Raw genomic sequence first — 24,954 nt, 5'->3', positions numbered from 1 at the left:
ATGGTCGGCTTATAGAGGTGGTTGCTTGGGTACGTTTGACTGTATTCCTTCTGTACAGAATAGTGTGCAATTTATGGAAACACTAATGGAGATCCTAATAAACAAACAAACAAACAAACAAACAAACAAACAATAAGCAGTAATCATTTATTGCACAACAGGACTTACTCTGTAACAAGCATTGGCCATTGCCAAATCTTACAATAGCAAATTGTTGTTACATCATACAAAAGCGAATCCCTTACAATTTTGGCTAGTCTATATTATTCAAAAACATCTTGTCAATGATACCAATAATACATTTTACCGATTTGATGCCTTTCATGCGCAGATCTTTGTGTGAAGTGGTCATTCTGTCATTAATGGGAAACATGACTTTAGGTACTCTTTGAAGCAGAGGTTTAGGCTTCGGATTATTTTGACGTGTTTTAGGTGTTTTATCGGGCTGTCTTTTTTGTACTTGTATCTATTTTCTGGAGTATTGGATGCTGTTCCGCCAATGATACAGTCTTGCCATTTGAAGCTGTCTTGATACAGTGAACCAAAAGATCTGCTTGGAGATAGAAAGTTTTGGTTGGTGGGCTTAAATTGGGAAGAAATCACAACGGTAGACTCACAACCAGGAAGGTGACGGTCATCATACTAATGGGGAACAGATGACAGGGAAGATTATACCTTCAGCAAGGAGGTTATGTTTGGTCAGGTAACATGAGCTGTGACTGATCAGTTGTTGACAGAGTGATACAAAGACGCCCCCTGTTGGGGTCTCTGGCAATTGCAGGGGAGAAAATAGAAAGATGAATGTCTTTCATGCGGGCATTTTTGCTGTGAATTATTGTCGCTGGAAAGGAATTGAAGAATTAGCTGAGCCTGGGTGCCATCCGATTGGCTCCTTACACTCCCCTGGCCGGAAAAAAAGAGTGTAAGAGGCCCGTGAAATCAAATGGCACCAATCCTGGGATGCACTGGCCGAAAAAAAAAGAGAGCAAGTAGCTCGTAGCAAAATCAAATTAATGGCACCCACGTTAGAATTAGCTGTCAACTGCCTACAAAATCTCATTCCAGGGCCAGTCCTTGATCTGAGCTAGTTCCGGGCACACTGTCCTCTGGCTGCAGTGGTCCTGCGGCACCTTGATACACAACCTACTAGATTTTGGGGGAGGGTGTGTGTGTGCTAGAACGAATGAAAAGTCACTCCTCCAACTGCAGCTGTTCCAGATCGCCAGGAACATTCCCTTCCAACTGTGGCTGTCCCTGGTCTCTAGGCCCATTCCCTTCCAACTGTAGCTGCCCCAGGTCGCCTTGCACGATGGTTGCCATGTCGAAGCGAGCATGATCACCTGAACTGATAACATTACCAGACCCGTACACTAAGTTGAACGTTTGTTGGACCGTGTATCCAACAGCTCCTTGCTCCTCTTCGTCGCCATCTCTCCCGCCGTACAGGAGGTCATCGACGTCTTCTGAGAAGCCGAGGATGTCGTGATGGACGATTCTGTCCTCGGCTTTGGCCTTGTTGATCTGATCCCTGCTGTAGGAATAGATTTCTTCTCTGTGCTCCCTCAGTGCACGAGCGCTGAGCACCCTCTCCTTGGTAGCAGTGCCTGGGCTGACCTCGTCGAGCACGTTGTTCAGGATGATCTCAATCTTCCGGAGCATCTGCCGGCAGCTCGGCTTGTCGCCCTGCTCGCTTCGCACGCAGATGTTGACCGCACGGCCGTCTGGGGAGAGCTTGATGAGGCTTTCCACGTTGGAGTCGAAACACTTGGCTCCGTCTCTCCACAGCAGCGGGCGGTTCTTCAGTTCCCTCATCAGGCGGGTCTGCACACGGGGGAAGAACGCGGAAGAGAACATGTCGGTGGTATCGGCACACTGGACTTGCCTGCCGAAGTAGACGGTCTTGGCGGGGTTCTCAGTCTTCACCCACTTCTCTGGAGGCATGGTCTGTGTCAGCAGCCCGGGGATGATGAACTCTTGTCCGTCAAAGGTGTGGCAGAGCTGAAACTCTTGCAGCAGGGTGATCAGGAGATCCACATCGGCGACATCTTGGAACACGTTCTGGATTTCCTCTTTCGTGACGATGTCCTTGCTGGTTCTCAGATGTTGGATGGGGAAGTTTTCTGGAGCCATCACTTTGCCGAAGACATCTGTGCAGAGCCAGTTCGGCTTCAGGATAACGATGGGCTCCGCAGGTGTGGACACAAACAAGATCTGAAATCAGAGAGAGACGATTTTGTGACAAAGTTGCGAATCTTTGATCGTTTACGTGTTTTGATAATATGAATATTGCGTTGTTAGTTGGTTAAAAATGTCATATATTGCGTAAAACATTCTCATTTACATGGCGTAACAATGGTAAAAACAAGTATTGTAACTTAAGTTATTTTGCCTCTATATTTTTATACGTAACATATAGTCCATGAACAGTACATGTGCAGTAAAATGTTTGTTACTATTTACCTCTCCAAGGTGAGCCAAGTACTGCGAAGACGTCTTGAGAAAATCTTCATTGACCAGCTGCTCAATCCCCATCATCTCCATCACCGCCTCCTTGTACTCTGCCCATCTCAAGACAGGACACTTCGGGCTGCACTTCTCCTTGGCCCATGTTGGAAGGCACTTCATGATCTCGGCACACAGCTTGGGAATGGCTCGCTGATGCTACATAACGAAAATGGACAGTCAGGGCCATAACTGCCTTGCAATTGTTATTGAGAAATTTCACAAGGAATAACCACGGCACGTGGATTTGTGAAAAGATGATGTAGGTTTGGATAGTCAAATTGATACCAATGATCTGCGTGCTTATTTGACATGTTTTGAATCATTCTGCAAATCTAATGTATTAATTTTTTAAGTGTTATACATTCACATTGCATGCCCTATATTTTTTAACTACAGTAGGGATGTATGACGAAAAATACGGCCTCCGATTGAATCTAAATATTTTAGATGAAACACTAAAATTCAAAAAACTGTTACAACACGACTCACTTCCAGAAGCTTAGTCTTCAGTCTTGCCAGAAGGTCTTTAAGACGCCTCATGTCAGTTTTACGTGTCTTCCTGCAGTCGAGGAGAAACACTTCGTCTGAGATGTCCAGGTGATCCTTGAACGTTGACGTCATCAGCTGAAGGATGACAGATGCTTGTTGACGTCCTGTTGAAACAATCAATGTAGACCATGTATGTGGACGAGTGACTTAAAATGAAAAGACAAATTACAGAAAAGAAACTTCTACTTAAAAACTCTTATCTATATATCTAGCGAAATTTAACCAAGCATATCTTATCACTAGTCGCATGTACGCGTACCTGTATCAGTCTGGTCCCCATGACTGGCCACTAGGATGACGTAAGGCTTACTCTTCGTGTTGCAGGACTTGATGAAACACAGCCACCAGTGGACCTGTAAAGGAATGGTGAGTTTTTATCCAGTCGATCGTAGATGTATAAAGAACAGCACCATTCTCATGGATCTAGGTGACGTAATCACCTCTTTCTTCTGTGTTTCGGGGTCGACCATGATGTTGTATAGCACAATGAAGATGGTGTTCTCTGCATCCATGAACATGCTGTGGGTTACCGCGTACTCCGACTGTCCAGCGAAGTCCCACACACTGACCTGCCCCACACCGGGAATCTTGGTTGCTCCCACATTCACACCTGGGGTGGGCTCGTGTGGCTGATCGTCTGGAGTCATTCGATCTCTGAAGATGGCGACGAAAGATCCCTACAGGGAATTGTGAAATATCTAGTGAGAAAATTTCCAGTGCTATCGATGGAGGAAGTCATGTTTTACATGGATGTGTGATTCTCTGTAAAAAGTGGAATAGTACTAATTGGAATGAAATTCTAGTATAAAATCGTACCGTTTGCAGAGTTTCCACCAGAGTAGATTTGCCAGCTTCCTGTGGTCCACAGAAGCACAGTTTAATCCTGTCGACTTTCACCCCACCGGACTGTTCCATCAGTTTGTGGTAGGAAACTTCAACAGCCACCTCATCAGCCAGTTTCTGGGTGAGCGATGTAAACACTCAACTTGCATCATCAAAGAATTCAACCTTTCTGATAAGGGCCTTTAGCCGGGCAAAAGTATAGGCACCCATTCATTCATAATCGCGGATCAAATGTGATGACAAAATAACAGGGAGATTTCTTGTCTGCAGTAGCTCTAAAAGCGGTGGGCAACATGTTGGAGACTATGATATACAGCCAGCTGTGCAGGATATCAGTAAAACAATTTACTCACCTTTAGGAAACGTCTGCGGTCTTGGTCACGCACGAAGTCCAGTGGTGTACTCCCATTCTGTGTACGAGGAATAAAGCGTAAATTTTCACAATTTTTTGTTCCTATCCTTACTAGTTGTTTACGAAAAGCGATATTATATCTATTACTGCGTGGCGTAATGGAGATAGAGAAAGGTAAGCCGTTTAATATCAAGGTCTTAAATATAGCATACTTCGTGATAGCATGTAACAAGCTATTCATACCACATTCTGCCTAAGATAGCTAGGATAGTGTGTATCTCAGTTAAAAGTACTGGGCACGTGTAATTTTTCCCACTTGGCAGAAGTTAAGGGAAAGTTGTGGAATCAATTTGAGCTTTTAATCTAAGACAGCAACGTCTTCATGATTTTCCTAGGAACTGGAACTTTTCACCAAGTGAGCAAGTTGACCCCCTGGTATGACTAATTGTCACTAAAAGCCAAGATTAATATACATATATGTCTCAACAATCATTTGTTACACTTTAACCCTAAGTACATGAGATGATTGTCTGTACTTACGTTGTTCCTCGCCCCCACATCAGCGCCATGTTGAATCAGCAGCTCCACTATCTCAGTCTGCCCGTTCCCGCTGGGCACATGGAGTGCGGTCTCGCCAAACTGTGTAAACACACAGAGAAACTAGAAAGCTGCTGCACATTGGTGGATTCAAACAGACTCTCAAGGACAGCAAGATAGAATTTCCAGTTAAGATGTAAGTGCTTTTACAATTGACAATCATGTATTTTTGAAAACGTACCTGTAAACACATTATGCCAATATTTGCAAAGCCTAATACGTAATAACTTGTATGAGAGTTAGAGAGTTAGTAATAATCATCTCCCGCCGTGGCTAATGGGTCCCAATAGTAAAAAATCAGAGAATATTTTCAATATTTCTCAGCAATTAATAATTACCTCTTAATAATCCCAACTACATTGATTCCTAACTACATGAGATGATTGTCTGTACTCACCTTGTTCTTCGCCTCCAGATCAGCGCCATGTTGAACCAGCAGCTCCACTACCCCAGTCTGCCCGTACTCGCTGGCCACATGGAGCGCGGTCCTGCCATCCTGTGTAAACACACGGAGAAACTAGAAAGCTGCTGCACGTTGGTGGATTCAACCAGACTCTCAAGGACAGCCATGTAGAATTTTCAGTGGAAAGAGGAAAGTGCCTTTACAGTTGATAGTTACATATCATGAGTAAAGTTAACTTGTAAAACATTATTATATGGCTATCAAACATTGTAAAGCCTGGACTGAAAACCGCAATCTCCTTTGCCACTTGCGTGAAACGCATCGTTATAGTTTTCGTAGATAGTTTAAACTTCCTGTTAAACTTCAACCCTTACGGCAAAAACATCAGAGAATATTTTTTAGTAAAGTAGATATTTCTCAACCATCATTAATGATCCTTTGATCCTAACTACATGAGACGATTGTCTGTCCTTACCTTGTCCCTCGCCCCCACATCAGCGCCATGTTGAATCAGCAGCTCCACTACCCCAGTCTGCCCGGTCCCGCTGGCCACATGGAGTGCGGTCCTGCCATTCTGTGTGAACACACGGAGAAACTAGAAAGCTGCTGCACATTGGTGGATTCGAACATAACCTCAAGGACAGTAAGATACAATTTCCAGTTTATAAATAAAGTTCTTAACAGTTGATGATTATGTACCTTGAGCAAATTTACCTGTAAGAAAACATTATGGATATCAATTATTTCAAAGCATATAAATGTTAAGGCGGAATTACATGAGATGTATTGTTACAATTTTCATTCAAATCTTCAAAATAAATATCTCTTGCATGTGGCTAATGGGCCACAATAGTTAGGATATCATACATCATAATCATTTGAATATTCTGAGGATAGTAGATACTTCTCAACAATCATTGATTTTCCCTTAATCCAAACTGCATGAGATGGTTGTACTTACCTCGCTCCTCGCCTCCAGATCAGCGCCATGTTGAACCAGCAGCTTCACTACCCCAGTCTGCCCGTACACGATGGCCAGATGGAGTGCGGTCAAGCCATCCTGTGTAAACACACGGAGAGAACTATAAGGCTGATGCAAATCGGCGGATCTAAACAGATCATGATCAGCAAGATATCTATGAATGCATGATTTTAATGACGGTAATGAAAGAACAGCGCGCTTCTAAAAACACTCAAATGCCCATATTGAGCGACATGACTGTAATGCAGATGACGAACAGTAACGTCAATTACTCTCTCTTTGCCGAAACATCTATTTGTGAAATATTTTCTTGTTGAATCACACTAAGGTCCAAGAATCACAATGACTTGCATATACATGTTGTTCTTGGTAGGAGATTAAATGGATACAGCGATTGACACGTTCGAACACTTAAGACTCCTCCATCTCAATACACTGAGCATCTGTACCACAATGGCGGCTTATCATTACGTCACTACATATAATGATGAGTCGGAAAAAATGCCCAAATCGCATGACATGATTGTCTATACTTACTTACTCATACCTGCGCCCAATGAAAGATCATACCATATTCAGTGTATGAAATACGAGCTGCAGAGCAAATCACTGGAAACGCCAACCTTCCAAACCAAAAACGTTCATAAGCTGCAGTTACCCATGGCCATTGAAACTTCTGATTGACGTCCCACCCGGCCTGAAGACCCTTCCTCACGGCCTGCACGTCTCCCTCCATCACAGCCCTCACAAACTCGTCCTCGTCCATGGAAGGTCCTTATTCCGGACACCTGTTATGTAACAGTAATAAATACTTTTACTTTTCTAATTTTTCTTTTGTTTACTTAAATTTTTTGCTGACATCTCTGCTTATTTCGCATACCTTCTTCCGGACACCTGTTATGTAACATTAACAAATACTTTTATTTTTAATTTCTAAAATTTGTTGCTGACATCTCTCTGCTTATTTCGTAAACCATGATTGCTAAAAGCAGGTTTATTCCTCTGATCCATTTGCCCTGAGTTGATCGTAGTATGGTACTAGTACTCCAAATTGCGGGATTGTTACGCAAACAAAGTAAAACTCACCTGCACTCCTCTCAATGATTAACAAACAGAAGCCAATTGGATTTTATCGATCGGGCAAGTTAAATTCTTTTGTATACCAAATCATTCTACAGTTTCAGGCAAGGTACTCGATGGCCCATACTGTTAATTCTTCCCGAGCACAAGAGAATTTTGACCTACCATCCAAAATACCTGACCCTAGCATGTCCAGATCGCCGTATATCAAAACCGGAAGTTCCGATGCAGTACAGTCAGGGTCACAAACACCCACCTCCCAAGTTTCACGACAATCCATTTAAAGCTCCTTGATTTATCGTGCTGAAGCACATACACGCAAACGCTAAGGAAAGCAAAACCTTTTGGGCGAAGGAAAATTTGTCATTGACCCCAAAATGACTTCTTTCCCGCTGCTGTGGCGTAGTTACTTCCGCATACGTATCATACGTATATATATGTATACGTATATGTATATATATCATATATATACAGCACAGCAGGAAAGGAGTTTTAACAACGTCGTCCCTCAGAAACGCACATAACAACGCCACCAGTCGTTCATACCTATTACGCCATAAGGAGAAGAGTTGAGGGAAGGGCTAGGGAGGGGGGCCCTATGAAACATGAAACAGCAGGGACTCAACCCTCAGTGTACATAGACATTTCCTATACACATACCTCTAGCCTGATTAAATCGCTTTACGGTTGCCGACCCCCTTCGGGGAGGGGCCAATAAAGCCGCGGACGACAGAGTTTGCGTTACACAGACTTCGTTACCTCGTGTTTCTTAACCTCTGATTTCATGCTGATAATATTAAAAAAAGACACAAAGTTCTCAATGTTCGCAACAACTCAAGCTCATTAGGGTATTAGGCAAGACACAAACCATGGTATTTGTACGACAAATTGTACTAAAACATCCAAACTACCTGCACAAATTACACTGTAAATCTTACCTCTACTTCAGCCTACTCGAAGGGTAAAACGGGCGAGATCTAACATCTGGCGCGTCTGTCCTAAAATGGCGGTCTGGTAGTTCCGCTTTTACGGTCAGTGAACCTGTGCTTCTTGTTGACTGTGAGGGACAGGTGAAAGACGACCCGCTTGTTTTGTTTACATAAGAAAGGTTGGCTGTCAGTCGGTAGTGACAAAAGGCGTTTGGGGGGACTTAAAATGTGTTGCTTAAGCGCGTAGCCGATATCAAGTCATGAAACGCGTCGATTGTCTGTGCGAAGAAGCTGACTTAAAAGCTCTTGGTAATCTGTCGTATTTATCCTCTGTATCTGTATAGCCGGTATAACCGCATTTCGGCGTAACACACCAGCTTCGCAGGCACGCGGCGCGGCGGCAGTTGGCTACATTGCACCGATCGACCTAACCCTTGAACATCTAACTCTAGACTTTGTTATCTAGTGACAATGTCTCTACTGTACTTGGTGACAGCGAGTTCCACTCGTTAATCCTATTAGGTAACAAGAGGAGGACTAAGCAGGTTTTTATCTTGAAGATGTTCTCCAACTCAACTACTCTCCAAGCAGAGGTAGGGTTTTGGGGTATTTTTAGCGTGTTTTTAGGCTTTTTTTATCGGGGTTTCTTTTTTGCACTGAATTATTTTTCCACACAACCCAGAAAACAAATTCTGTGCAAAAAAGGTAAAACAGCCTAAAAACACGCTAAAAACACGATAAAAAGCCTAAAAACACGCTAAAAATACCCCAAAACCCTACCTCTGCTTGGAGAGTACAACTCAACTGCGAAAATAACTCACCAGAAAGTTTCGGCTGAATCGCTCAGTCTTCATCAGCTTTATGACCCACGTGCTGTGGACACGTGACTTTCAGCCGCGTGTGACGTCAGCACTGGGTCAAAGTTCGTCTAAAGTTGGTACCGCCCCACCGTCACGGTTGAGCGAAGGTTAGTATGCCCTGATGTAGATGGCTCCCGTCGCAAAGTAATCCTTTTGGTCAATAGATGTTTTGAAAGTCTTTGGGTGGAAGGAAACCTTGGTTTGTCAGACACGTCGGCGGATTGTGCTGCGCCTGCGCGAAAACCGTAATGTATTGTGCCTAGTAAGTCCTGTCTTTTAAGGTCGTATTTGCGAATTCAGGGACCGTCTTTAGTTTGAAATGCTGTGCTGACGAAGACATCATTCTGATGCAACGTTGACTAACGCCTAACGCGCTCGAGAGTCAGGTGACGAAGATGCAAGGCGCTTCGCGGCGGTCTTCCTTAGTCTCCACCAGGCGCCTTTGCAGTCTGAAAAATAATAGATGGCCGGCCATCGAGGGTCCATTTTTTTATACGCAGACTGAACCCTCTATGACCGGCCATCTCCCCTAGCCAGCTACATTCTATACTATTTATTCAGCCAGCAAAGTCGTCTTGTGGAGACTAGGTCTTCCTGAGCTGTGTGGAATTCTCCCCAGCTGCAGCGTCTGATTCGCTGTAATCAAGGTTCTGCCGCCATGTCAGCTGTAGCCGTTTATCCCCCTGAGCTGCCCATATATTTTCCCATCCATAGTCACCCACACAGGAGAAAAGGGTTTGTTGTCTTTTCCATCTGCCTGGATTGTGCTAATAGATAATAAAGATCTGCTAGACAGATCTGGTCTCATCGAGACGACATGGCCAGCTTCATTTCTAACACCTTTCAAGATTCGTCTGGCATCATAGACTTTCCTTCTGGCCAGGAAAGTAGCAAACTTGATTATTACAAGTCGACCAGTTCCCTTCCCAAAATAGTGAATGTTACCGATGTCCCCCTCAGTGACATTGACTTTCAGAGTTGATGCAGCAAACTCCAAGAACTTTCCCAGGAGATCCTTATCCTTATAGTTACATGGGAGTCCCCAGACGCGTAGGCAGTTTTTGCGTGAATATTGGTCAGCGTGGAATTGTCGCGCTTCTAGTGCCACAATTTTACCTTGTAGTTCCGCGACGAGGCGACTTTGCTCTATACAAAATTGTCATCATGTGAACTCAAAATGTCTCCCATCCGATCTATGTCAGATTTCATGGCATTCATTTTGTCATTTAGTTTGGAAAAGCTGGAAGAGTTCTCAGTCTTGATTTCATCTAATTTGATTAGCAGCGCCTCCATATTCACAGTGTGTATGACCCGAACAGAGAACAATAAGAAGTCACCTACCATTGCAGATGCGCAGAAATATCTTGCACATGACGATTATGTGAGGTGTTGGAAGATCCTCGATAAGACCTGTACCACACAGACTCACACACGACGGACGCTAGAAGGAGTAATGGCGCATCGCGTCTCGTAGGTCAGCTGCCGCCATTTCAAGCTTCACAGTCCTCCAATTTCCGACGCCGCCGAGAGTTTATACCGAGGCTACACCGGTAGAACAGAAGTTTGATACCTCCAGAATTAAGCTGTTCAACGTCTGGCCCTCACTGGGGATTTCTGGGCGACTTACTAACGAAAGAAACAGTAAGCTGTAACCCGGGCACTACAAAGGGGGGTCTACATGTCCGCCATCTTGGAAAATCGTCATGTAGTTCTTTCTCTAGTGTGCAATCTATGTAATACTAATGGAAAACAAACAAACAAACAAACAACCAAACAAACAATAAGCAGTAATCATCTATTGCACAACAAGACATACTCTGTAATTAGCATTGGCCATCGCCAAATCTCACAACAGCAAATGGTTGTTACATCATACAAAGGAGAATCCCTTACATACAATTTCAGCTTGTCTATTTTCTTAAAAAAATCTCATGTAATGATACCAATAATACATTTTACCGATTTGATGCCTTTCACGCGCAGATCTTTGTGTGAAGTGGTCCTTCTGTCATTAATGGGAACATGACTTTAGGTACTCTCTGAAGCAGAGGTTTAGGCTTCGGATTATTTTGACGTGTTTTAGGTGTTTTATCGGGTTTTAGGTCTTTTTTGTACTGGTATCTATTTTCTGGAGTATTGGATACTGTTCCGCCAATGATACAGTCTTGCCATTTGAAGCTGTCTTGATACAGTAAACCAAAAGATCTTCTTAGAGATTAGAAAGTTTTGGTTGGTGGGCTTACATTGGGAAGAAATCACAACGGTAGATCCATAACCAGGAAGGTGACGGTCATCATACTAATGGCGAACAGATGAGCCTGGGTGCCATCCGATAGGCTCCTTACACTCCCCTGGCCGAAAAAAAGTGTAAGAAGCCCGTGAAATCAAATGGCACCAATCCTGGGATGCACTGGCCGAAAAAAAGAGAGCAAGTAGCTCATAGCAAAATCAAATTAATGGCACCCACGTTAGAATTAGCTGTCAACTGCCTACAAAATGTCATTCCAGGGCCAGTCCTTGATCTGAGCTAGTTTCGGGCACACCGTCCTCTGGCTGCAGTGGTCCTGCGGCACCTTGATACACAGCCTACTGGATTTTGGGGGAGGGTGTGTGTGTGCTAGAACGAATGAAAAGTTACTCCTCCAACTGCAGCTGTTCCAGATCGCCAGGAACATTCCCTTCCAACTGTGGCTGTCCCTGGTCTCTAGGCCCATTCCCTTCCAACTGTAGCTGCCCCAGGTCGCCTTGCACGATGGTTGCCATGTCGAAGTGAGCATGGTCACCTGAACTGATAACATTACCAGACCCGTACACTAAGTTCAACGTTTGTTGGACCGTGTATCCAACAGCTCCTTGCTCCTCTTCATCGCCATCTCTCCCGCCGTACAGGAGGTCATCGACGTCTTCTGAGAAGCCGAGGATGTCGTGAAGGGCGATGCCGTCCTCTTCTTTGGCCATGTTGATCTGGTCCATGCTGTAGGAGTAGAACTCTTCTCTGTGCTCCCTCAGTGCACGAGCGCTGAGCACCCTCTCCTTGGTAGCAGTGCCTGGGCTGACCTCGTCGAGCACGTTGTTCAGGATGACCTCAATCTTCCGGAGCATCTGCCGGCAGCTCGGCTTGTCGCCCTGCTCGCTTCGCACGCAGATGTTGACCGCACGGCCGTCTGGGGAGAGCTTGATGAGGCTTTCCACGTTGGAGTCGAAACACTTGGCTCCGTCTCTCCACAGCAGGGGGCGGTTCTTCAGTTCCCTCATCAGGCGGGTCTGCACACGGGGGAAGAACGCGGAGGAGAACATGTCGGTGGTGTCGGCACACTGGACTTGCCTGCCGAAGTAGACGGTCTTGGCGGGGTTCTCAGTCTTCACCCACTTCTCTGGAGGCATGGTCTGTGTCAGCAGCCCGGGGATGACGAACTCTTGTCCGTCAAAGGTGTGGCAGAGCTGGAACTCTTGCAGCAGGGTGATCAGGAGATCCACATCGGCGACATCATGGAACACCCTCTGGATTTCCTCTTTCGTGACGATGTCCTTGCTTGTTCTCAGATGTTGGATGGGGAAGTTTTCTGGAGCCATCACTTTGCCGAAGACATCTGTGCAGAGCCAGTTCGGCTTCAGGATAACGATGGGCTCCGCAGGTGTGGACACAAACAAGATCTGAAATCAGAGAGAGACGATTTTGTGACAAAGTTTCGAATCTTTTATCGTTTACGTGTTATGATAATATGAATATTGCTTTGTTAGTTGGTTAAAAATGTCATATATTGCGTAGAACATTCTCATTTACATGGCGTAACAATGGTAAAAACAAGTATTGTAACTTAAGTTATTTTGCCTCTATATTTTTATACGTAACATATAGTCCATGAACAGTAATATGTGCAGTAATATGTTTGTTATTATTTACCTCTCCAAGGTGAGCCAAGTACTGCGAAGACGTCTTGAGAAAATCTTCATTGGCCAGCTGGTCAACCCCCATCATCTCCATCACCGCCTCCTTGTACTCTGCCCATCTCAAGACAGGACACTTCGGGCTGCACTTCTCCTTGGCCCATGTTGGAAGGCACTTCATGATCTCGGCACACAGCTTGGGAATGGCTCGCTGATGCTACATAACGAAAATGGACAGTCAGGGCCATAACTGCCTTGCAATTGTTATTGAGAAATTTCACAAGGAATAACCACGGCACGTGGATTTGTGAAAAGATGATGTAGGTTTGGATAGTCAAAGTGATACCAATGATCTGCGTGCTTATTTGACATGTTTTGAATCATTCTGCAAATCTGATGTATTAATTTTTTAAGTGTTATACATTCACATTGCATGCCCTATATTTTTTAACTACAGTAGGGATGTATGACGAAAAATACGGCCTCCGATTGAATCTAAATATTTTAGATGAAACACTAAAAATTCAAAAACTGTTACAACACGACTCACTTCCAGAAGCTTAGTCTTAAGTCTTGCCAGAAGGTCTTTAAGACGCCTCATGTCAGTTTTACGTGTCTTCCTGCAGTCGAGGAGAAACACTTCGCCTGAGATGTTCAGGTGATCCTTGAACGTTGACGTCATCAGCTGAAGGATGACAGATGCTTGTTGACGTCCTGTTGAAAACAATCAATGTAGACCATGTATGTGGACGAGTGACTTAAAATGAAAAGACAAATTACAGAAAAGAAACTTCTACTTAAAAACTCTTATCTATATATCTAGCGAAATTTAACCAAGCATATCTTATCACTAGTCGCATGTACGCGTACCTGTATCAGTCTGGTCCCCATGACTGGCCACTAGGATGACGTAAGGCTTACTCTTCGTGTTGCAGGACTTGATGAAACACAGCCACCAGTGGACCTGTAAAGGAATGGTGAGTTTTTATCCAGTCGATCGTAGATGTATAAAGAACAATACCATTCTCATGGATCTAGTTGATGTAATCACCTCTTTCTTCTGTGTTTCGGGGTCGACCATGATGTTGTAGAGCACAATGAAGATGGTGTTCTCTGCGTCCATGAACATGCTGTGGGTTACCGCGTACTCCGACTGTCCAGCGAAGTCCCACACACTGACCTGCCCCACACCGGGAATGTTGGTTGCTCCCACATTCACACCTGGGGTGGGCTCGTGTGGCTGATCGTCTGGAGTCATTCGATCTCTGAAGATGGCGACGAAAGATCCCTGCAGGGAATTGTGAAATATCTAGTGAGAAAATTTCCAGTGCTATCGATGGAGGAAGTCATGTTTTACATGGATGTGTGATTCTCTGTAAAAAGTGGAATAGTTCTAATTGGAATGAAATTCTAGTATAAAATCGTACCGTTTGCAGACTCTCCACCAGAGTAGACTTGCCAGCTTCCTGTGGTCCACAGAGGCACAGTTTAATCCTGTCCACTTTCACCCCACCGGACTGTTCCATCAGTTTGTGGTAGGAAACTTCAACAGCCACCTCATCAGCCAGTTTCTGGGTGAGCGATGTAAACACTCAACTTGCATCATCAAAGAATTCAACCTTTCTGATAAGGGCCTTTAGCCGGGCAAAAGTATAGGCACCCATTCATTCATAATAGCGGATCAAATGTGATGACAAAATAACAGGAAGATTTCTTGTCTGTAGTAGCTCTGAATGCGGTGGGAAACATGTTGGAGACTATGATATACAGCGGTGCAGGATAAAACCATTTACTCACCTTTAGGAAACGTCGGCGGTCTTGGTCACGCACGTAGTCCAGTGGTGTTGTCCCAAACTGTGTGTGCGGAATAAAGCGTAACTTTGCACAATGTTTTGTTCCTATCCTTACTAGTTTGTTGTTTATAAAAAGCGATATTATGTCTATTACTGCGTGGCGTAATGGAGATAGAGAAAGGTAAGCCGTTTAATTTCAAGGCCTTAAATATAGCATACTTCATGCTACTCCCACCACATACTGCCTAAGATAGCTAGGATAGTGTGTGTCTTAGTTATTAAAGGTACTGGGCACGTGTAATTTTTCCCACTTGGCAGAAGTCAAGGGAAAGTTGTGGAGTTAATTTGAGCTTTTAATTTAAGACAGCAGCATCTTCATGATTTTCCTAGGAACTGGAACTTTAAGTGATCAAGTTGGCCCCCTGTTATAACTTTCTGTCCCTAAAGGCCAAGATTAATATATATGTCTCAACAATCATTTGTTACACTTTAACCCTAAGTACATGAGATGATTGTCTGTACTTACCTTGTCCCTCGCCGTCACATCAGCGCCATGTTGAATCAGCAGCTCCACTACCCCAGTCCGCCCGTTCAAGCTGGCCAGATGGAGTGCGGTCACGCCATTCTGTGTAAACACACTGAGAAACTAGAAAGCTGCTGTATATCGGTTGATTCAAACAGACCCTCAAGGACAGCAAGATAAAATTTCCAGTTAATAAGTAAAGTTCTTAACAGTTGATAATTATGTACCTTGAGCAAATATACCTGTAAGAAAACATTATGGATATCAATTATTGCAAAGCATAAATGTTAAGGCGGAATTACATGAGATGTATTCTAACAATTTTCATTCAAATCTTCAAAATAAATATCTCTTGCATGTGGCTAATGGGCCACAATAGTTAGGATATTATACATCATAATCATTTGAATATTCTGATCATAGTAGATACTTCTCAACAATCATTGATTTTCCCTTAATCCAAACTGCATGAGATGGTTGTCTGTACTTACCTCGCTCCTCGCCTCCAGATCAGCGCCATGTTGAATCAGCAGCTTCACTATCCCAGTCTGCCCGTACTCGCTGGCCAGATGGAGTGCGGTCTGGCCATCCTGTGTAAACACACGGAGACACTAGAAAACTGCTGCATATCGGTGGATTCAAACAGACTCTCAAGGACAGCCATGTAGAATTTTCAGTGGAAAGAGGAAAGTGCTTTTACAGTTGACAGTTACATATCATGAGTAAAGTTTACCTGTAAAACATTATTATATGACTATCAAACATTGTAAAGCCTGGATTAAAAACCGCAATCTCCTTTGCCACTTGCGTGAAACGCATCGTTATAGTTTTCGTAGATAGTTTAAACCTTCCTGTTAAACTTCAACCCTTACGGCATAAAAGCCAATACATCAGTGAATATTCTCAGTAAAGTAGATCTTTCTCAACCATCATTAATGATCCTTTGATCCGAACTATATGAGATGATTGCCTGTATTTACCTTGTACCTCGCCTCCAGATCAGCGCCATGTTGAATCAGCAGCTCCACTACCCCAGTCTGCCCGTACTTGCTGGCCCAATGGAGTGCGGTCCTGTCATTCTGTGTAAAAACAAGAGGAAACTAGAAAGCTGCTGCACATTGTTGAATTCAAACAGACTCTCAAGGACAGCCATGTAGAATTTTCAGTGGAAAGAGGAAAGTGCTTTTTACAGTTGACAGCTACATATCATGAGTTAAGTCTACTTGTAAAACATTATTATATGTCTATCAAACACTGTAAAGCCTGGATTAAAAACCGCAATCTCCTTTGCCACTTGCGTGAAACGCATCGTTATAGTTTTCGTAGATAGTTTAAACTTCCTATTAAACTTCACCCCTTACGTCCTAAAAAGCCAAAAAAATCAGATAATATTCTAAGTAGATATTTCTCAACCATCATTAATGATCCTTTGATCCGAACTACACGAGATGGTTGTCTGTACTTACCGTGTCCCTCGCCTCCAGATCAGCGCCATGTTGAATCAGCAGCTCCGCTACCCCAGTCTGCCCGCGCAAGCTGGCCCAATGGAGCGCGGTGCAGCCATCCTGTGTAACAACATGAAGAAACCATAAGGATGCTGCAAACCGGCGGATCCAAACAGATCAAGGTCAGTAGGAATTCTATGACTAAATGATTTTAAAATTGACGGTAAATCGCAAGATGAAATTGAACGGCATGACTTCGTTCGGATGTATTCAGATTTCGTTATTAAGAGGAACGTTGCTAATAGCTGTGTAAACACACGGAAAAACTAGAAATCTGCTGCACATTGTGGAGAATTCAAACAGGCCCTCAAGGACAGAATTTCCAGATTAAGAGGAAAGTGTTTTATTCCTGTTTTAAGTTATATATCATAAGCAAAGTTTACCATTATGGCTAATGTTACAGTCTGAATTTAAAGCCGCAATTGCTTTGTTACTTGTATATTAAATACATAGTTATAATTGCCCAGTTAAAAACCTCCTACTAAAAACCCTGTCGTGGCTAATGGGCCACGATAGTAAAGAAATCATAGAATATCCACAGGATAGAAGATATTTATCAACAATGATTATTGGTCCCTTAATTCTAACTACATGAGATGATTGTCTGTACTTACGTTGTTCCCCGCCCGCACATCAGCGCCATGTTGAATCAGCAGCTCCACTACCCCAGTCTGCCCGTTCCTGCTGGCCAGATGGAGCGCGGTCCAGCCAACCTGTGTAACAACATGAAGAAACCATAAGGATGCTGCAAACCGGCGGATCTAAACAGATCAAGGTCAGATCAAGGCCTTGGACCCTCTTGGAAATCAACAGTTTACTGTTGAAGAGGCCGCCCAGGTGTTTATAATATGAAATAAATAAATAAATAAAAGTAGGAATTCTATGACTAAATTATTTTACAATTGACGGTAAATCGCAAGATGAAATTGGACGACATGACTTCGGATGTATTCAGATGTCGTTAAGAGGAACGTTACTATTAGCCTTATGAATGTTTTACACTGTACTTTGCCGCATTTATTTGTGAAAGTGTGTAGCTTACTGAATCAGATACATCTTCTTTACGAATCGCAGTTTAATCCAAGATCCACATTGCATGCATGTTGTTCTTGATCGGAGATTTAATGGATACAGCTTGCACGAGCGATTGAAACATACGACGTTAGAGCACATTAGATGTGAAAAAGCATGCGATACTGACAACAATTCGGTATATGGAATACGAGCTACACAACAAAACAATAGAAACGCCAACTTTCCAAACCTAAACTAAACCGCTCATACACGTAAGCTGTATTTACCCAAAACCCAAAACGTTTATAATAATCGAAAGTTTATTGCAAATTCATGCCCGAGGGCTAATTGCAAGAACATAATAACAACAGTGAACAGTAGAATGATAATAAGTGATGCTAATGCTACTTTATATATACATTTGTAATTATTGTTGGGTTTGAATTCTTTTCCGTGTGCAGTGGAGTATGAAATGGCCGACATTTTGCGATATATATGAATTGGGAGGTGTTAATAGAAATGCAGTTTTTTGTAGGCTGGGAAGGTGAATAAAGCTTATATAAGCTGTAGTTACCAATAACCACTGATTGAAGTCCCTCCCTGCCTGAAGACCCCTCCTCACGGTCTCCACGTCTCCCTCCTGCACAGCCCACCTAAACTCGTAATCATCCATGGCAGGTCGGTACTCCGGACACCTGATGTGTAGAAGTGATAAAACCTTTACTGCGGACATCTTTCATCATTTCATAAACATTGATTGGAAAAAAGTCTTCCTTCGATCCATTTGCGATGAGTTGATACTCTTCTGTGTACGTTAGTACAAGTCATGTGATGTTTTACAGACAGATTACAGGGACAAATGAACTTTGAAACATCATAAACATCAATGTCTAAACCCTCTAGACATTATTGGTGATTTCGTGTCAACAAAGCCGACTGTGTTACGCAAACAACGTAAATGTCACCTGCATCGCTCCTAATGACAAATAAACATAAGCAGGCCAGTTAAGTTATTTCGTATACCGTTCCTTCTTTCGACGTATTTGTACAAATAATTCAGTATTAGTCTGTGAGAGAAATATTTTGTAGGCATAGGGTGTCTTCAGAGTCGTCAGCAGGAATTATCGTCGGGTTTGGTAAATCGACTGTACATTTTACTGAGACATTGTGTAAGTATTAGCAATAACAAGCATTGGGGGTCCCGGTCAGTGACCAACAATTGGCAGCTACATTCAAAACGGCTGTTGTATATGTTATGCAGGGCCAGATAACTCCGGCGTCACGTGCACTTTGACCAGTCTAAGTACCTACATAGCGTTTCATTGGTGGTCGCAAAATACTCGTACGAGGCGTGGCATTCTTGAGCATACATGTAAGTTGGATTTATTTATTAAATCCAGACTCCCTGCCCATTAAGTCGTCGTTTACCTGTACAGTTGTCAGTGTAGTCACTTGAGTAAATGTGCTTTATTTTGAATTCGTCGTACAACAACACTGTATTTGTGGTATGATTATCGTGTAGGTTATTTCACCTTAGCGGTGGTTTTATCTAACTGTATGGGGAAAGGCGACTTTTGTGGTTTCAATGCTTACGCATTATGAAAGAACTCTGTATACACAAAGCTATTAAACACATACACATATTCACGGCGCGAAAGTTTCTGCATTTGCAGTATCATTGAACCGACCGTGGGTAAATAACCGGCAGTAACCTTTGCACCGTCACAAGACGGCTGAACTCTGTTCGACGCCTCCACAATTTGTCCCAATATTGTCCTCAATTTGTAGCCTGGGTGCCAGACTAATAAACTGGTGGACCTCCCAATAGTTCATTACTAAGTACCTACATGTAATACCCTCAGAGGAGAACAAGAAATAGCCATATGCATGCCTTCAAGAACCAGAGTTATCAACCGAGGATTGAGGTGTTCAAGAATTCATTCTTTCCTAGAACTATCGCAGAGTGGAACTCGCTGTCACCAAGTACAGTAGGGGCATTGTCATTAGATAGCTTTAAACAATGTTTCGAGTAAGAAGTTCAAGGGTTAGGTGTAACAGGTCGATCAGTGTAATATAGCCAGCTGCCGCCGCGCCGCGTGCCTGTGAAGCTGGTGTACATGTGTTACGTCGAAGGCCAGTTATACCGGTACAGATACAGAACCATAGCACACTGGACACAAAGTATCTTTGTGTACAATTTGCTGTGAGAAAAACAGCTGCACACCTAGCGGGCGACTGTGAACAGGCCTTGATAATCAACGTACCGACTATACAACCACTATCTATATACAACTGTTTAGGAATAGTGGCTATGATACTTATAGTTCACGGCGCTTGGTGGACCTGATTAGATAGCACAATGTATTTAACCAGTATTTGAAAAAGAGCGCAAAAGACGAATTAAGAGGAAAAGTGCTAGTGCGTTGTATGTACTTGTAACCCAATAGATTATCCTATAGTAGTGAAAAATGAGTTAGAGGGGAGTTTTTCCACCCTTCATATCGACTACGTAGATGTTGACTTGAATTGATTACCATTGGCTGATAACAGTATACGACGTTAATGTGTTTTTCTTGCGAATGCTGCACAGATTATGTTAAAAACTATCCCAACAAAACGTCTCACGCATCTCTAAGAACAGGCACAAGAAAACTCACCTGAACTTGAGCTTGTTACTGTCTCTACCCGAAGGAGAACATGGCGAGCTCGTCTTACAGCCAGACACGCCCTGCTCCAAAATGGCGTCGACTCGGCAAAGTTCCGCATTTTTCAGTTAATGAGTAACGAAGAGGGCGGTATTGACTACGGGTAATAATAATACGTAACAGGCGAGAGTTCACACCGAATTTTTTTTTGCGACCAAGTCCGTCGTAAATAAATAATAAATGCGCATATTTAGATCGCGTTTTTGAGAATCCTGAGCTTTCAGATCAAAAGAAAGTTGTCGGCCACACGCTTGAAAATGATATGGTCGTCATAGGCAGAGATTGGCCCATGTGCGGTCTCAAATGGTGCCAGTTGCGGTCGCGTTGGACAAGTGGTCGGCGTAGGCAAGTCGCTTTATGCGTATGTAGGGTAAAATCGAGGCCAAGAAAAAGTTATTGTGGCCATGTGGCCAGCTTATAGAGGTGGTCGCTTTTTAATGATTTTGACTGTATTTGCACTGCACAGAATAGTGTGTAACACAAATGGAGATCACAATAAAACAAACAAAAACAAACAAAAATAAGCAGTAATCATTTATTGCACAACAAGTCTTACTCTGTAATTACCATTTCTAAATTTTACAACAGCAAATTGTTGTTACATCATACAAAATAGAATCCCTCACAATTTTGCCTGGTCTGTTTTCTTGAAGGAAAATATAGCTGAGTATAAATAACTTTGGCGTCACTTTCTGGTACAAATTATAAACAATATTGTTGATCTTTTTGTCAACATTCACCTTTCAATACTATTTAGTTGGATTTTTAGTCCACTAGCAAAAAAAAAATGTATTTATGCCCCTACTGTAGTTTCAAATTTTTCTGTGTACTTGTACAGGGAGCTTTGGCATATATGAATGACTTTGATAAATGTTAACAATGCTTTCTTTTAACCCAACATATATCTAACGTTTTCCTTTTGGGGAAACATATCTACACATGGCAAGCATACGCAAGTAAGCAACATTTTTCTGAATTAAAGCAATGGAAGAAACTATGTGTACCAGAAATTTTACAATTGTTTTTACAATTGTTAAAGTAAAACAAAAAGGAAACAACCAGAGTGCACTGCACTTTTTTCCCCTTAGGCCATGTTGATTTGATTATATGGATGACGTCCTCCGGGAGCCCCAAAACTGATGCGCGCGTGCGAATAAAAAAAAAGTTTTGCAAGAAAAAAAAGTTGTTTTCATTATGAAATCTACGTGGTCATGAGGGTTGAACAAATGGGACAGAATATGGTTTGGCGAATAATCTAATCTTCAAGTTCATTTCCTTACAATTTCGTCTTTTTTCGTTTGATTTTGGCATTCTACGACATTGGTATAGTTTTTACTTATTTTTTTTGTAACTTAAGGTATATTTTTGATCATTTTGCAACTGTTTTGTACGATTTACAGTATGGTTGAAAACTTTTTTTTTTTGGAAACGGCCGAAAATTCATGCGCGCGCGGATGTCATCCATATAATCAAATCAACATGGCCTTAATAACATTAAAATTTTTTTTCAATACCTCACATTAATTTTCATAGCTGTCAGTGTGAGTACTATAAGATTCTGGTATGGGTTGCATCCATATTGAACACATTTTAAAGATTTTCCATATTTCCAATGGCACCTCCTGACTGAAAGACTTTCACCATAAGTAGCAAGACTATGCAAAATATTTTTGTCAGAATACAGAATGCTGCATTATTGTTTACAGCATATGACTTCTTCCATACACATTTATTTCATATTTTGACTATCAAAACCTGTAAATCTTTTTCCATGTTCACCAGAGTTAGCCAGTCAAATTTACTTCCTATTTCACACCTTACGGAGTTTGTGCGCTGATGTGACAAACATCTGCACATTGGCCACTGAGAGCCGTAAAATTTATTATTTCACTTCTACCAGCCAGAATTTTGCTATTTCAATTCACTCTAACATAAAAATGTATTAAGAAACCGGTTTTTCAGACTGAAGATCACTAACTTTACAATATCTACAAAACATTGTAATATACTACATTTGAATAGATGCCTTTAATGAATTTCCACATAGATAACTGTCCCTTTTGCATATTCAGATCTGTTGCAGTGAGCACATTATATACTGGTGCTGGGATGTTTGTTGTATTGTTCTGGGCTGTCTGTCATCAGATGTTCTTGTCTACATGTCCTGTAAGTGTAACATAGGCAAAGATGTTAAAGGTGCTACATGTGCACTAGCGATCAGAGTAGAAGTTGTTCTATGGTATTTTCACTTTTTAAAAACTTCCCATCTAGTCACAACTACTTTCTGACTTCCAAAACATTTATGGGCCATGCCATTGAAACCATGCGTAGCTGTGCATTCTGAATCATCTGAATTAAAAACATAAGAAATAGGGATTTTCTTCTTACACAACACGTACTGTGTCTCACCTGCTTACATTTCAATGTCTTTTTATGTTTGAGTTCTGCCTCTTGTGTAAGAAGAAAATGCCTATATCCTATGTCCTACCCAGCCTACATGTAGGTACCATCCTGGTTAGTTTACATCCGCTCCCACAGTCTCTACCAACCTGACGAAATTATTTTCAGAAGTGAAACATATATATTGCAGAGGCTTTTAGTCTACGGAAGACTTAGCATTTTTACCGGTACATTGTAGATACAGTTTTTAGAATATACGGTTAAAGTGTGACCTTGAAATGACCTACATGTACTGCGACCGTTGGGTGCACAGTCAGCTGGAGGTCAACCCCAAACATGGTTTCCCAGGGTTCCTTCACTGCTGACACGAGAGCCTCTGTAGACTCGGGTGTTTCTGTCAGCAGGTGCCAGCTGGACTCTTCTGATGTGTCCTGGAAAGGGAGAGGCTTCAGGATTCACAATCATATGTGTCCTGTCTTTTTTAGGCAAAGGTACAACTGTACATGTACAGTAAAACTTACATGTAGCCTCTACCAGGCTTCAGAAGTGGCTGGAAAGAGTAGATATTGGCCAAATAAACAGAAAACATGTTGGGGGAGTTGCTCCACTGAAGGTGTACAATTTGTAGCCAGGAAAGCCAGGCATCGGCCCCAAGATCTCTAGGCTACTTATCACTTGTCCATTTCAAGGATTGACTAATAAACTAAAAAGAAATCCCTCTCTTGTACTGGTGCCACATTATGGAACTCACTCCCACCTCAATTAAAAAGAGCAGATTCTGTTTCTTCCTTTAAGCGCCTTTACAACCAGGAGTGTGTTGCCACATCATAACTTGTTATCAAACAGCATTGATATGCAAATTCCTTTGTTATATTCCTTTGTTATTTCCTTGATTTGTTTTTGTATTTTTGCCTTTATTACTATGAGTTGTGGCTCTTGGTTTGACAAGTTTGTTTTATTACCACCTTACTGAGTTGCGGCATTATATAGTTCTTCTACTTTTATTTGTACTAAGTTGACTTTAATTTGTACTTATAAGTTGACTTATCATTTTGTTATATCTGTTATTTTCTTGTATATTTTATTTATGTATGCCTGCAGGGCACATTGAAAAACGCCTTAGTGGCAATATGTACACCCTGGGTAAACAAATAAACAATAAACTGGTGGACGTATACGTACTAACTATCTAAAACCTGCTCAGAAAAGAATAAAATAGTCATGCCTTCCAGTTCCAGAGTTATCAACCAAGAATTGGTGTTCAAATCTTCTTTTTCTCTAAAACTATCGTAGAGTGAAACTCGCTGCCACCAAAGTGGCATCCTCACTACATTTTGTAGATAGCTTTATACAATGCTTCCAGTTACATCAACTTACATGTAGATGTGCAAAGATTAGGTTTAACACCTTACCTCGTTGAGGAAGTCCAGGGACAGGTTACATGGTGCATCCTCATACAGGTTCTGAGGAGAGACATGACGACTCCAGAAAATTAGCAAATCCAAAGCATAGACATCATACATCTTTACTTTTTTCCTTACTATTTATTTACTAGTATCAAGATTTACCACACACTGTGGAAGGACTGACATAACAGGTGGCTATCACCTTTTCAAGATGTCAGCCCTGAGACCAGACTGTAAGGTTTGAACCACTCACACCAGGAAGGACACCTACTCTTTTCGGTAAGTGCGGTGGGATCTTTAATGTTCTCAAGGTTTGTCTCTCTTCAAACACGGGACCTCCAGCATTACATCCTAACCAAGAGGACATCCCTAGGCAAAGCTAGGTACTCATTTTGACTTGAGCCAAGTGAGGAAATAGTTGTTAAGTGTCTTCCCCAGGGCACAAGCAGGGGCTGCCAGGGATCATGCATTTTTTCATTTATTTACTTATTTATTTGTCTCAGGCGCTCAGTGGCCCATAGTTAGACAGTACAGTAACAAAACCTATTACATGTACATACTTTGTACATGTATAGAACACAAAAAAATCAAATCCTATACAAACAGACGTTTCCAGAGGT

The 24,954-nt window shown here is 42.3% G+C and overlaps 3 protein-coding genes across 4 annotated transcripts; all 3 read right to left on the bottom strand.

The window, feature by feature from the left end:
- Positions 1-243: 243 nt before the first annotated feature.
- On the bottom strand, positions 244-8,340 carry LOC109464067 (death-associated protein kinase 1-like). 2 transcript variants are annotated; one of them, XM_019760991.1, is made up of 10 exons: positions 8,250-8,340; positions 6,890-7,019; positions 5,725-5,823; positions 5,244-5,342; positions 4,251-4,307; positions 3,495-3,731; positions 3,314-3,407; positions 2,995-3,158; positions 2,461-2,661; positions 244-2,211 (listed from the first exon to the last, which is right to left on the bottom strand). In XM_019760991.1, exons 2-10 carry the CDS (start codon positions 6,995-6,997, stop codon positions 1,192-1,194), a joined length of 2,079 nt encoding a protein of 692 aa, XP_019616550.1. In that variant the 5' UTR covers positions 6,998-7,019; positions 8,250-8,340; the 3' UTR covers positions 244-1,191. The 2 variants fall into 2 exon arrangements, with proteins under 2 accessions (XP_019616550.1, XP_019616549.1); XM_019760990.1 differs by lacking the exons at positions 4,251-4,307; positions 5,244-5,342; positions 5,725-5,823; positions 6,890-7,019; positions 8,250-8,340 and adding an exon at positions 3,871-4,095.
- Positions 8,341-11,416: 3,076 nt separating this feature from the next.
- On the bottom strand, positions 11,417-20,560 carry LOC109464084 (death-associated protein kinase 1-like). Its single transcript, XM_019761011.1, has 11 exons — positions 20,481-20,560; positions 18,408-18,518; positions 17,077-17,086; positions 16,285-16,383; positions 15,308-15,406; positions 14,786-14,842; positions 14,040-14,276; positions 13,859-13,952; positions 13,539-13,702; positions 13,005-13,205; positions 11,417-12,754 (listed from the first exon to the last, which is right to left on the bottom strand). The coding sequence occupies exons 2-11, from the start codon at positions 18,494-18,496 to the stop codon at positions 11,735-11,737; spliced, it is 2,070 nt and encodes a 689-aa protein (XP_019616570.1). The 5' UTR covers positions 18,497-18,518; positions 20,481-20,560; the 3' UTR covers positions 11,417-11,734.
- Positions 20,561-22,683: 2,123 nt separating this feature from the next.
- On the bottom strand, positions 22,684-24,823 carry LOC109464051 (serine/threonine-protein kinase 11-interacting protein-like). Its single transcript, XM_019760974.1, has 3 exons — positions 24,341-24,823; positions 23,216-23,359; positions 22,684-22,692 (listed from the first exon to the last, which is right to left on the bottom strand). Exons 1-3 carry the CDS (start codon positions 24,449-24,451, stop codon positions 22,684-22,686), a joined length of 264 nt encoding a protein of 87 aa, XP_019616533.1. The 5' UTR covers positions 24,452-24,823.
- Between the last annotated feature and the right edge of the window lie 131 nt (positions 24,824-24,954).

Source organism: Branchiostoma belcheri, unplaced genomic scaffold, assembly GCF_001625305.1.
Source record: "Branchiostoma belcheri isolate BF01 breed outbred unplaced genomic scaffold, Haploidv18h27 scaffold131, whole genome shotgun sequence".
In the NCBI taxonomy this organism is placed as follows: Eukaryota; Metazoa; Chordata; class Leptocardii; order Amphioxiformes; family Branchiostomatidae; genus Branchiostoma; species Branchiostoma belcheri.
The sequence above is the reverse complement of the archived record's forward strand: the minus strand, read 5'-3'. Positions and strand labels throughout refer to the sequence as shown.